The sequence below is a fragment of the Anopheles coluzzii genome, chromosome 2 (genome assembly GCF_943734685.1).
Source record: "Anopheles coluzzii chromosome 2, AcolN3, whole genome shotgun sequence".
In the NCBI taxonomy this organism is placed as follows: Eukaryota; Metazoa; Arthropoda; class Insecta; order Diptera; family Culicidae; genus Anopheles; species Anopheles coluzzii.
The window spans coordinates 72039090-72053478 of NC_064670.1; the positions used below are offsets into that span (position 1 = coordinate 72039090).

General features: G+C 43.6%; 2 protein-coding genes across 14 annotated transcripts in view; one reads left to right on the plus strand and one right to left on the minus strand.

Annotated features, from left to right (window-relative positions):
* Window positions 1–14389, minus strand: part of LOC120948467 (band 7 protein AGAP004871) — a 69904-nt gene that overhangs the window by 11204 nt on the left and 44311 nt on the right. For 12 of the 13 annotated variants that reach the window (XM_040364818.2, XM_040364817.2, XM_040364816.2 and 9 more), the window contains 5 exons: window positions 13345–13454; window positions 10645–10717; window positions 10325–10407; window positions 9861–10120; window positions 5457–9725 (listed from right to left, as the gene is read on the minus strand). In XM_040364818.2, coding sequence (XP_040220752.2) covers window positions 9434–9725; window positions 9861–10120; window positions 10325–10407; window positions 10645–10717; window positions 13345–13454 — 818 coding nt within the window. In that variant the 3' untranslated portion in view covers window positions 5457–9433. Of the gene's footprint in view, window positions 1–5456; window positions 9726–9860; window positions 10121–10324; window positions 10408–10644; window positions 10718–13344; window positions 13455–14389 lie in introns of those variants that run through there. The other variant, XR_007451872.1, reaches the window with a different exon arrangement.
* Window positions 1031–6000, plus strand: LOC120948466 (uncharacterized). Its single transcript, XM_040364814.2, has 4 exons — window positions 1031–1494; window positions 4129–4281; window positions 4351–4614; window positions 4711–6000. Exons 1-4 carry the CDS (start codon window positions 1308–1310, stop codon window positions 5349–5351), a joined length of 1245 nt encoding a protein of 414 aa, XP_040220748.2. The 5' UTR covers window positions 1031–1307; the 3' UTR covers window positions 5352–6000.

Here is a 14389-nt window from a genome sequence, read left to right on the forward strand (position 1 = left end):
AGGGTGGAGCGTGTGCCCCCGAATGACGGTTAGACGCCACCCAACCAACAAGGGCAGGTGACTTTGGGTGACATTTTCGCACTTTCGCCTAACACCTACATTTCAGTTCAACCGAGGACCGAGATACTCATCACAGTGTGCTGTGCAAGTCGCTACGATACCGGTGCTTCCTGCTGTTGGCACCGATACGAATGCTCGTGCATGGTCAGTCAGATATCATCGTCACATAATGCACGAGCATTGGAATGTGGAAGGAAATTAAACGTCAGCACAGGTGTACAGCTTCCCGGTTGAAGCCATTGGGCCAGGGACAAGGAAGCACGGGTAAAGGGTCTTTTGTTTTTTAACCCACCGGGGCGCGTTGCCCTTTTTACTCCGGTCCGTTGGCATAATTGTGTCATTGTTGTTGGAAAGTGCAATTTTCTTCTTTATCAAATGAACGCATCGCCACAATGGCCACAATCGTGCCTTCCGTGTATGTGTATGGTTGGAGCATGCGGTTGCTATGCTTGCTTTTCCCTGATTCGTTGTGCAACAGAGCTGTGTGCGTGTTTGTTTTTCACTATCTATCGATCATGGACGGCAACACGTAGCCATACAGAATCAGTGTGTGTGTGTTTTGTACTGATTTGCATTCGCATAGAAAGCAACGTTTGGTGGTTTATTAATCAACATAAATTATGTGGCTCAATTTTTGGCCACAAATATTTATGATTGTTTATCGAATTTTTACACAATTGCTACGATTTTTTTTTCTTCAAAATGAGAAATCTTTCTTGGTAATGAAACAGTTTGCATGATAAAGGTTAATAAAAAATGACAATTATCTAATTAGGTTCTTATGCAGCAAACCTAACCATACTCTTCCCTTGGGTAAATAATCAATAAAAAAAAGAAAGCAAAAAAGCAACTTACACCAGAATAATTGTACCCCAACACTATACCATACCGTTTGGAGAGAGGAACAACATACAAATCAAATGACAATGCTCAGTTACATCTGCGCTTAGACGGTGACGGGTGACGATAGTTTAACAACCGTAGCAGCGCGCGAATCCAAACGGAACGGCAACGAAGCGGCAGGTAACGGCGACACTGCAACAAAGTGATAAATAAAGCAGCACATCCCCGGACGCATCGCAGTCATTTCCGATTGTTTGGCTCGGCAGGGAACGTCTGTTGTCTGTAAAAGATGACTTGTTAAAGCTATTTTCTGCAACAACATTACATCAACACAGCAAACTCTCGTCGCTTCACTAGTGGTTCATTTTTAAAGTTAAAAAAAGTACAATATACTAATCATCACCATGCCATCATCCGTGTGGCGGTATTTGGTGGATGGTTTTCATGAGAAACTTGTGCTTGTGGCTTTAGTGCAGACTTTGGTGACTCATCTATTCGTGCATCCAGCAGCAGCGAACGTGCTACAGGAAGAGTTTCGTGCACAACGATCGCTTGCCAGCAGACAGATCTCAAGCCGCCGAGACACACGCTGTAAGAATAAACCCATTCGCGGTCAACACAATCGGTTCGGTTGTTAGCTTTAAGAATATTCGTACAATCCAATTCTGGCTACTAATGTTCGAATGTAAGATGTGTGTGTGTGTGTTCTGTGCCACTCTGTGCGCAAAAAGGATTAATGTAAAAAATATGTGTGCGTAAAGTGTCCCTTTTGCGCTGGAATATGCTTCCCCGCGCGTCCGCATCACACTCAAACGCGCGCAAACAGTGATGGGTGGTAAACGAAGCATCTGGGATGATTAATACGGACATTATCCTTGTGTTGGACTAGTGCGTTCCGGCAAACAATCGGCCAACCATAGCCTAGCGCGCCATGTTTCAAAGGCAATGCGCCACTTGACATCCCATCCCGGACACAGTGGCGCGCTTTCTTGCGTGTCGGGGTGGATCGACGAGTGGACGTAGTGGGGCAGTGCAAAGCCATCCCCGGAATATTCGATGAATGACTTTATCTACTCTCATATCCGGTCAATGTAATCAAGACTAAAACAGTCTCCCATACCACGGAGAGACGGGACAGCGGTGGCAAGTGTCCCTAGCAATGTGTGAGTGCTTTCTAACCGAACCTTTAAACGATTCGGTTACGTATTGCAAACACGTTCACACGGCTTTAGTTTGCCAAACATCATCCATCGAGTGAATCGGATGGACAGAGGAAGCTGAAAAGAAAGCGAAACGATGAAAGGACATCCCCGCTGCTCCGTGCGGTTTTTGTTTGTAGAAGCTATTTTCGTAGCAATGCCTCCGCTCCGTCGCACCGTGCAGTAGATCGAACGGATCGTATCCTGCATCCTGCAAGCTCTCCAAGTGCGTGGAAGTATTTCTTCTTCAATATTCATAGCCTGCCCTCGTTCGTCCTCTTTTTGTTGGGCGTTGTTCCTTACGCTTTGTTCGTTCATTAAACCGCAAAGGAAGGAGCCATGTAGCAACATATTTTCGGCTCCCCTTTTGTGCATGCTACTCGTTTGTTTCGTCCCTGTATCGTGCCCCCATGACTTGTGAGCGCAAGTGATTTTGGTAGGTAAAAAATAAAGTTGCCATTTACTGCTACCAAGGCCGCGCGTACTGTAACGTGCCCAGTCAGTGCCTCGCCAGTTGTCTGGCAGATTGGTTCAAATTTAATTAACTAAACATCACTGGCCCGCACAAAACATGATTGGACGGGGGGTTCCCTTGGGGGAAGGAAGGACACATACACACACACACACACAGTACGCGGTACGTGGTGGAGAGTATCGTTCACTTCACTTAACGCAACGACTATGCCAACGAGCGGGATCAGTGAGACGTGAGCTTTTAAAGCAGAGAAGAATCCCCATGTATTTTTAACAAACCGTTGGCACCGGTGGCGCTAGGCGAATGGCACAAGTACAGGGAACAAAGAATCGCTCACAACGAAGAAGAAAGCCACAGCAAATCCCATCACTTTCAGCGCCAGCGACAGTGCTGGCTTTGGTTTTGAATATTAAAAAGTTCATTTGATGCTTCCATCGCATCACTGGACCGTCTCGTTCTGTGGCAGACTTAAGGTTTCACTGAAAGCACTGCACTGGTAGGATCATTGATAAACGAGATGGGATACGAACAGGTTCAGTATTTTATTTCACCGTCAGCAAAAAAGTAAAGCCTCACAATACGTATGATACACACAATATAGAGCGGGTTTTGTGCGTAATTGAATCGCTGCTTCGTTCCTTCTTGAGACGAATCAAATGGTACGGATTGTACAGATGAAAAGCCTGGATCATATTTCAATCCAATAGATTAGGTTCTATTTGTTTTATTAGCATAGCTCAACAGTACTTCCAAAGGTTATAATTACTTTTTATAGAGACGTCATTTACTTAAATACAACACTTACGCTTCTTTGAAATCTGCAGAAAGCATCACAGTTTTACGAAAATCATGATTAATCCGTAATACAGTAAATACATAATAATTTTTTAACGTGATTGAAATGAAACAATGGCTAGTAATGAAATAATGAAGTAATCAAGGAGTAAATTGTATAAACTAAATGAAAAAATGTATTAAATATATAAATATAATCTTTGCAGTAGATAAACATTGCTAGTGACTAAATCAATCTTTTGTGTAATAAATCTTTCTATCAGTTCTAGAGTACTTTCTTTTTGATATTATTATACAAATTAATGCTATTTTGCTAATTGCAATCTGTAATTTTATACCAAACTATTATTTAATAGCCGCACTACCCCAGTCACCCTTTCTGCAATGATAATTGCGTGCCTAATCATACCTGAGCCACGGCTAGAAAATAGCTATCGAAGCTTTCAACCGTTTCCAAAATCAAACAAACAAAAAATGCAATTAAAACATGGAATTCGGGTCAATGCATTCATTATAGTGCGTTTCTTCCGCTTCGCTAGCCTTTGCCGCCATTAGTCAAACCTTTGCTTCCGACAGGCCACCGCGAGCCGATTTTATCACTGCCCCGTCGATTACACTGCTGCTGGAAGCTTTTCTCAAGCTTTCCATACCCCCGCTCACATGCCTTACAGTTCGCACGAATGACGTCAAACGGCAGTGGTTACTAAGCACTTTAACCATCTCTCTCTCTCTCCGTCTGTCTCCCATTGCTACCAGTTTTGCCAATATTTACCGTGTATCAGTGGGGTCAAGGGCTGTGTTCGGCCGCTTCCGGTGAGTATGGATCCTGCCAGCCCAACAACGAGTGCGTACTGCGCGGCGGCATACCGGCGGGACCGTGTGCCGGTGGGTACGGGACGTGCTGTATCTGTAAGTTGAACGAATAGAGTGAATCTGCAAGCAGGTACAGTGACATTCGGTTTTCCAATTGGGGTACAGTTATGGCATCGTGTGGCGGAGTGGTGCGTGAAAATGGAACTTACTTCGTCAACCCGAACCACCCGGACAGTACGGACGGGACGGGCAGCTGTCAGCTCACTATTTTGAAGATGCATCCGGACATTTGCCAAGTTCGACTCGACTTTGACCATTTCTCGCTGAACGGGCCCGAAATCGTGAACCACATCTGCAACACGGACCAATTCCTCGTGTCGGGCGGCAGTCCTGCCCCAACGATCTGTGGCAGCGCAACGGGTGAGCACAGTAAGTATCAAGGGCGCGCACATGCACCGAACATCGCTCTGCTCTTCCATTTCTAGCAACCTTCCTTTCTCCCATTTGTTCGTATCGCTTGCACAGTGTATATAGATGCAGGAATGGGCCAAAGCAATCCCATCATACTGACCGTCATTACGAGTGGACCAAGCTTCCCGCGATCCTGGCGCGTTCGCATCTCGCAGATTCCTTGCGGTGCCATCGCGAAGGCGGACCAGGGCTGTCTGCAGTACCACACGGGCGTGAGCGGTCGGGTGAAGAGTTTCAACTTTGACCCGCTCAGTGGACGTCAGCTATCGAACCAGGACTACAGCATATGCATCCGAACGGAGCGCAACTTTTGCAGCATCCAGTACACGGCATGTCCGGGTGCGGTGCCTGGCAATCGGTCGCGCACCTTCACGCTGTCCGGCAACAGTAACAGCGTCGTGCAGGCGATGGTTGGCGGCGGTACGCAAGGTTCACCCAACTCCTGCACCAACGACTGGTTGATGGTGCCGTGTGCCAAGATTGCGGACCGATTGCCGATGGCTAGCACGTGCGAGGACAAGATTTGCGGCGGCACCTTCAATGCGGAGGTTAGCTCTGTCGAGCGGACCGTCGTGTCGACGATACGCCCGTTCCGGCTAGCCTTCCACACCGACTCCGTCGAAGCACCGACCGATGTGGACAATCGTGGCTTTTGTCTCGACTACGTGCAGCAACCCTGCACCAGCAATAAGTAATGGTGTGCTTCATTAAACCGCCCTGTGGGCGATGTACCGTTGTTCCGTTGTCCCGCTGTTCGGATGTACTACGTGCAATAAATGTACTGTACCAGCTGAAGATCGTTCAGTTTTGTACCATTTTTTCTGTAAAACGAAATGTTTCATACGAATTTGTTTATTTGAATCGTTTTGATCTTTTGTCACAATCAGTAGGTTTGTATGTATTGTTTTTGATGATTGGGTGTTTGTGTTCGCCCTTGTGCGGCCGGTTTTTAGCTCTGTGTATGATGAATTCGTACAAGTTTACGCTTGGTGTAGAACACACATTTCAGTTGTTTCAGTAATTGGTTTTGGTACGGCTCAGCCATTCAGTGTTTGAAAACTCAGCCCTCTTTCCCTCTGTCATTCCTTCCATTCATTCATTTTGGCCTCCACAAACTAACACTGCACTTCCTTTCTATTGTGCGCTTTCTTCTCTATTATAACAATGACACTTGCTTGCTAGACTCTGCCTTTCGCTCAACGTCGTTAATATATATCTATATACTTTTCTGTTTTCTGTATGTGTAATCCTCTGTGTAATATCTTTGCACCTTTTTGCATAATATACTTTGATTTTATCTGTTGTCCATCAACCATTAAACATTCCGAGTGGATCATGAAAATGTAAGTAACGTGAGAAAAATAGACAATCGTCGTAATGGTCACGATGATGATGAAGATCTTGATCGCATATATTCGTGATGCGCGGGACAACTAAACCGTCCTTGACAAGAGTTTGTGTAATGGTGTGTGATGGTGTATGTGTGTGTGTTCGTGTGAGTGAGTCTCTTAACTAGATACGCTTCTACATCCGCCCTGCCCAACCGTTCCGGTCCCTGCCCCAGGACACAAAGTCTAGAGTAAATTCCGTTTTTGATTTTTACGTTTCCCCGTCTAATACACTTTTTTCCCCGTGTAAGATTCGCTCGTTCGTGGCAGCGGGAGCAGCTTTTGGACAGAGTTTTCTTGAAGCTGTATTGAACACAGCAATAGTGAAATATTTAGAACATCGAGTTGAAAGTGATCCGTTAAGTCAAAACATTCTCTTATAAACTCTATCGCTCTAGGTCTACTGTTTCGATTGGTTGGTTGGTTGTTTTGGTTGTTACTGTTGTACTCCCTCTTGCTCGTGTTTATGTGTGGTTGTGTAGTTGTGTGCTGGTGTGGCACTTGTTAACATTAATATAATCAAATAACTAACGTGGTAAAGTGGCTCGTTATACTATCATTGTAAGTAGTACTCTCTTTTACACTCGAATTAAACGTCTTAGTATGTCAAATAGAATTTGTGTCTTTGGTTCGTTGAATACGGCAATACATGACAACACTGATAGATAAAAATTTGCACATTCGCTTCGCACACTTGCCGTTCGTTTTATTGTAACACACACGCACACACTGCTAGAGCGGAAAAAAAATTACCAAACGTCGTGGATGGTTCACACGTTTGCTGTTGTGATGCAATGAGTAACGAAATTGATGTGCATTTATTGTATCGTGTATCGGGTTGTGCTTTGTATCTCACCAAATAAATTCAATTTCAACGAACGAATCTGTATACCTTCTGCTTTTAGCAGAGATCTGTTGATTGGTAGTTTGGTGTAACCTTCTTTTTTTTCTTTTCTTTTTGTTAATCTCTGTTTCCGGATGCGTCCTTACGTGCAGTACACTCTTTATTGATTCATTATTAACAATGATTGCATTATCTAAGCTGGTTTGTTCATTGCTTCCGTTCAAGTACAACTTCCTCTTAAAGCTTATATCACTTTCAACGAGTTTTGTTTCTTTTTGATTTATTGGTCATTATTTGCATTATACAGTTTGACACCGTGTTGTTGTTTGTTTGTTTGTTTCGATGCAGCCACCGCTTCTGTCGATCGACTGCTCGAACGATCGTGCTGCTGTGTGATTGAAGTAGCGAACTAAACATTTCTCTTTTGACGTGCCATTGGCATCGGGAAAGCTTGTTAAACAGCGACCGAAGTGAATTACCTTCTATCTATCTAAACCGTATGGTTTGAGATCCACCGAAAGCTGCACCGAATGCTACGACCGTACGAGAGAGGCGTGACCAAGGCCAAATCATTGAGGCGGCATTTAAAAACAAACCCAACCGATCACGCGTTTTCCTGTGCAAGGGTGTACTTCAATCGATGCACATTAAAAGACAACAACTTGTTCGTGCAATTCAAATGTGCTGCTATGTAAATATTGTTACATGACGTGTGACACACTGGCTGCTAAGTTAGTGTTTGCCGCAACAAAAGTCAACAATCATTGGCAATTGCATTCACGAATACTTAATATTAGATGATCAGGTGCGTCTGGTTGAATGATATGATATCTACTTTGTTAGAATATTGTGTATGTGTGTCTATATGTGTGTGTGTGTATGTGTGTTTGGGCTATGCTGTTTCTCACTTTTGTGAACTCATTGACTCATTTGCAGAGTCCAAAGGAAATGTTTGCAGATTGTTTGTGCATAAACACACTTATTTATGCTGAAGTTCTAACAAAAACAAACTCAAACTCTGCACAAGCATGTCCAGTGCTCTTAAGTGCACCGCTATTTTGTTTAGCTCTCTCTTTTCTCTCTCTCTAATCAAACTCATCCCGAAGCCTTTTCAACCGTGCAAGACCGTATCTGTCCTACTGACCCCGAACAAAAAAAAAGCAAAAACATAAACCAATGACTAAATCCTTTACCTTTTTGGTGCTTTTTATGTCTTTCTTCATAAACATCCCCTTCATAGCGGATGGGTCGCCGCATGATAGATGAAAAAGTTATACAGAACCGACTGTCCGGGGCGCTGTTCCACGTGGCGCTTTCCCCACCGGAAATGGATGCTTAAAAATTCATCCATTTTACCAACAACTTAACTTGCACCCATTCCTCGTTAAACGATTGAACCTTTTTTCCATGCTCGACGGAAAAAAAGGTTAAAACAAAACAGCAGACCCTTGCCTAAGCTTAGCCTTCCCGAAGGGTTCCGCCCCGGCCGTGCGGCCAGAATGGTTCGCAGTGAAGGGACGATAGCATCGGAATATTCCACCACCGGGAGGATGAGCACACACACACAGCTACACTCACACATCCACACTGTCCTCTGTGACGACTGATGGTGGAGCCTTATCGATGCCCGTACAACGCCACTGGAACATACCGAATCCGGCAGGGAAACCGAGTTCGATTCGTCGAAGGATCGTAGGAAAAGGCAAACACACTCAAACGCCAGTACAGCGTGCGGAAAACGGAAATGGAAACAATTTGCAAAAGTTATATTAAAAACTTTAACAAGACTCCAAGGACGCACGGTATGCGAGTGCCGGTGGACAATTTCAAACAACCCGCTTCCCCCGTTACCCCAAAAGTTGGAGGGAAATTGAGTTAAGGGTCAGAGCGTGGCGAAAACGGCCGACAGGAAACAAAGAAACACAAGGAACGACCAAAAAAAGAACCATCATTGTTCCATTTCGATCGCTCCCTTCCATTCGCAGTCTGCTTTCGTTTGACTTTTGTTTCCCAATCATTACGATTGCTGCTTTCCACAGTTATTTCATCCAGCTTTGCGATTTGGTTATGGTTTTGGGGCTTTGTTTTTCATCGTCCTGCCAAAACCGTTCGCCATGTTCGCCCGAAATCTGCAAAGCTATTGCTGCTCTTTATATTCACATACCGTTTGATGGCTACTCATTCGTCTCGCTGCAGTAGAAAGCAAGGGCAAGGCTGGCCCGATGCTTGAATCTGCATTTATTTATCATTGCCATTGATAGATTTCCTACTATTTTGGGCGTAAGTCATGTACGGTTGATTGAAAAGGAGAGAACGATATTTTTGTTAATTCTGGGAGATTGTATTAGAAGCGTTGAAGGCAGCAGCGTCCTTTTGTGAAAAAAATAAGGCTATTTGTTACATTGTTTGCTGCAGCTGTGATTGATTCAATGAATGAGACTCAAAACAAAAGCCAAGCGCGTCAATACTATATAATGCTGCCGACTGTAGTGGCTGTGTGTGACAGAATACTCAAAGGCAAGAAGGGATGGAACCGGGCACCGGTTTACGCGTTCGGCACAAACGCTTCCTTGGACTTCATGAAGTACGTCAGTATATCGATCGGTAGCGGGAACACGATGGTTGAGTTCTTCTCCGCCGAGATGGTGTTCAGTGTCTGGAGGTAGCGTAGCTGCAGGGCGGCCGGTGAGTCTCCGATCACCTCCGACGCTTCCCGCAGTGCTCGTGAAGCCTTCTGCTCACCCTCGGCTGCAATCACCTTGGCACGGGCCTCTCGGGCAGCCTCGGCTTCAGCAGCCATCGCACGTTGCAGCTGAACCGGTAGGCGTACATCCTTACTATAGTGGGGAGTTGGGTAGTTGAGTTGAAGGGCAAGGAGAACATCATTGTTATCGATATCGGCGAACAAATATTGAAGCGAGCCTCATCACAACGTTCCAGCTGGACGAAATTTCTTAAGATTTTGTACTTACATCTCAACGCGCTCCACCTTGATGCCCCAGGCTTCGGTCGCTTCGTCCAGCGAGAGCTGCATACTGCCAGAGATTGTCATTCGTTCGCTGAGGATTTCGTGCAGATGCCGTGTGCCCATCGTGTTGCGAAGCGTGGTTTGTGCCAGCAGCCGGGTCGAGTGATGCGCGTTCTCGACATTCGCAATCGAAACAGTGGCATTTGATACACGATAGTACACCACAGCATCCACCGACACGGTGACGCTGTCCTTCGTCAAAACCTGACCGTGACGCGGTTTAAAGAGATAGTACATGAATGCGCGCATGTGGTGCGTATGAACCAGCGCCAAGCATGAAAAAGAGAACAAAAAAGCAGAAATAAGAATAAATTAACAAGGTGCTTACTGATCAGGATAACCAATCTTTCACTTTATCTGTTGCGTTTATGTAAACTCAACCCAGTGAGGGTAAAACAAGTTACCTACCTCCTGCGGTGGTACGTCGTACGTTCGCGTTCGCAGATCTACACGTGCGTAGGCATCGATGCATGGCAGTATGAAGAAGATACCTAGGATTCCACACAGCAACATCCAAACACACGAACAAGTAGGCAGAATACAATCAAAGAAAGAGAGAAACACAAAGAGAAAAGTGAAAGAGACAGAGATTCAATTAATATGCAAAAAACTTCCGTGGGAAACACTTTCCCATTCGGCTAACTCTACAGCCAGTCGTGAGCGGAATGGTAGAGCAGCGAAAGTGGGAAAGTGGAAATTAAGGTGGAAAATTGTTCCGGCTAATTTACCTGGTCCTTTGGCGCCACCTTGCATCAGACGACCTAATCGGAATATTACGGCACGCTCGTATTCCTGCACGACCTGTCCAAGTAAACGAAGACGATTTCAGAAGATAGCAGATGCAATTACAAAGGTCTGTTTTCTTTCCAAACTGCTCAGGGTGTGGATATGTGGAAGTACGTTGTATGTCGTTGCTTAATGGTGTGAATTAATGTTGTTTGGTAAACGGCTTTGTTATGTTCGTTATTATTGTATGCTGATTTACGGAATGATACATTTAAGCAAATGAATACACATTTCAAAATCTACCACAGTTTTAAAGCATGTTTTCTTATTAAATTTCTTCGTGATTTTTTATCTTTAAATTAGGTCCTTAAATTAGGTTTTGCTTCATTCCATCACAGCCGCAAAAGTACACGAGTTCAGGAACTGCGTTGTTCGTGCATCAGTTAAGATAAGGAATCTGAGTCGAGATCTGTTTAGTTACAAGATCAATCTCAATCTAAACAGTTTTGATAGGCTTAACGAAGATAGATCTAAACAATGCCGAGAAAAACAGCTGGCTTACCAGCAACATTTTAAACCATGTTGCAGGACTGATATAGGGATGAATTCAATTCCAGAATATATTCACTACTAATTCCTAGGCGGCGAGAGATATGGTGTAGGCTCCACAATCGGGATAAATTTGGTACCAAATATGGTAACACTAGATCACGTCACTTCGCACGACTTAACAACATGCTCGTCGTGGGTGCAAGCCTCAAAAGGACCTAATCAAATCTACAACAACTGATCACGAAACAAGTAGTTGTTACTGTTTGATTCTCATTTCTTTTAAATAGTTTGTATCCCCATAGGAGCACAAATACACTACTTTACTCACAGATTTTAAGGTAAATCAAGAATAACCACGACATTAACCGTTGTTAGGCTATTTCATTGTACCTAATCAATGTGTATATCACCGGTGGCAGACAATAAAGAAGAAAGACATAACATATCATCTTATTAATTGACTAAATTGTTTGGTTGAACTCAAACTATGGAGTGAAAGCGTAACTGCGTCCATAACAGAGTTTTATTGAATGGTTTTTACAGTTTTTACAGCGCGAAAACTCGAACTCGAATCGAAAGTACAACTATGGCTGATGCCTATTTGAACATCCTTCATCAATACATTGGGATATTTCTTTTGAAAAAATGGGGTTTGAAAACTAAAAACATGTTCCTACAAGCTAACATTTCAACACAAACAATCAATACAACAACATTCCTCAACTCGTTTCGTATAAAACACCTTGTAAGTCCTGCATAAAGTATAAATCTTGGTGCCATCGAACATTTGTGGCAGATTCTAGGTGCGAAGGTGGATACAACAGGTGTAACCAAACAAATAAACTTAAATTTAAAGCTCTGGATAACGCTTGTGAAGAACCAGAAGAACCAAAAACTAGATGCAGAACTGGATATAAAAAAATATAAACACGCTTGGAACACGTTAAGAAAGCCAGAGGATTGCATATAAATTAAAAGATTGATGTTATATTTTTTCAGAACAATATTTTTTATAGAATGAATAAAGTGGGCACTTTATTTTGGCACAGTGATTTTGATCAATTTAGGAAAAAAAAATTTTCTTCAAGAAAACTTCTCATTTTTGTCATGCTATGGTACTACACATTCTTAAGCATATCACGAACAGTGTTTAAAAAAATAAAGCAGTACAATAACTTCATTTTTCATGGAAAAAATGTAAAAAATGAAAATTGTAAGTAGTGGGCACTTTATTTTGCCGGTCACTGTATATGTCCTACAATCAATTATACTTTTCAAATGGATCAAAACGCTTACTTGTGGATAATATTGAATTTGTACATCTATGTACACAATTGGCAGCTTATTTACTTTCCTATTTCTTCCATAATTTCGCCGCATCATAATACGCCAGCTACTAAGGTTTACCCTTTTCCACCAGGCAAATCATTCATCTTAAGTCAATAAATCTGTTGCACAATCAGCTTGCACTTCTACCCACCATACCCTTTCACTTCCCTCCAACGAAGAAAATGATTCCGTTTCCGCTTGAGCGGCCCCAAACACCCAACTGTGGACCGTTTTATTCGCGTGCATTACTCGCGCCCATAAAGCATTCGTTGTTTTCTTTTCTTTCCTTCCGGCTTCGCAAGCTGCCACACACTTTGTGACCGGCGGAGTGGTTTGGCAAGAACGAAATTGTTTGCCGGTTCGGGACGGTATTTTCATATTCACATCGTCCGTCACTTTATTTAAGTTCACACTTCATTTAGCCAGTCCGCAGTTGCTACCCCGTTCGTTCGTTCGTTCGTTCGTACCAGCGGGCTTGTTGGTTATAAAAGGAAGCTTTTTGGGGAGCTGGGAAGAAAAGGAAAAATAGCTGTGCGCTCTCAAATGAGAGCAATTTCCCGCTAGTTTTCCACCGCCAGGGCGGGTTTTGCGGTTTACACGGCTTCGCAGATAGCACGCATATGTGTATGCGTGGTGGGAACTATGTGCTAGTGTGTAGTATGCTCGTGTGTAACGATATGCAAACAGCGTGAAAGTCTGAATAGGGACCAAATTTAAATTTGATTCCCTTTCACCGTGCCCTGGTTCTCCGTGCACCTCCTCGAAGAAGATGGAATGATAGTGGAAAATTTGGACGAAATTTGTTGAAGCATTCCTCTTACCTTGAAGCAGACGAGCAGGCTGAACGGCATCGTAAGGACGACGAGCACCCAGGACAGAAATATCAGGATACGGCCACAGGTCGATGCTTCGCCGTTCGTCTCATCCTCGGCTGGAATATGCAAGAACAGTGTGAGTCAACTGGAAAGGGCGTACAAGAACGAGTATAACGTCGATACAAAGAAATAAGCTAAGAAGTGGTACACCATAAGAAAATCGTAGTTTGGTAGGTGTGGTGCCGTGGTGCGGCTTTGCCACCTAGCGCAAAGTGAAAAACTTTTATTAGATTTTCCGCCAAGCATTGCTGCTGCTGATGCTGCGGCTGTTCTTTCGAAAAACTTCTACCACGTCTGCTTTTTACAATGTCACCTAGGTTTTTGTGCCACCCAGCCTCATTTCGAGCGGGTAATTGCTACAAGGAGATGGCTCACACACCGACCCGAACGTTGCTCGTACGTACATGGTCGCATGTGTGACAAGTGTCGTACATTAGATTAAGAGCAAAAGGTGTAACGTGTTGCGCTGAAATTACAATCGGTCACTGCTGTTGGATTGGATCGACGGCGCTGGTAAATTGGATAGTTTGTGTGCAAGCAATGCTTTGGAAATTTTTACTACAATTGCAACAGCTTAGAGACTATCCTTGAATACGGGTTCAGAAACTAGGTTAAACAACAAACTTATAAAACTACGTACTGAGTTGGACTAATTTTTGTTTGAATTAATAACTGTACATAAATATCCTTTATCAAGAGCTACAGCATAATATATGTAACAGTATAAAAAGATAAAGGTTATCCATTTGAATAGAGTGACTATAACAATCTCTCAGCTATTCCCACGCTACTTTTTATAGTAATGATTTCTACCACGTCAAACGTTTATTTTTGTGACTAGAAGCTACGGGATGTGTGCTCTAACGCATTTTAGGAATCTACTCAACACAATATGTTATCGCTTCACGTATACTTTTCTTCCGTGATTACTTCTATTCCTAGATCCCACCGACACACCCATAACTCATTGCCAAACAAACCCGAAAGCAAA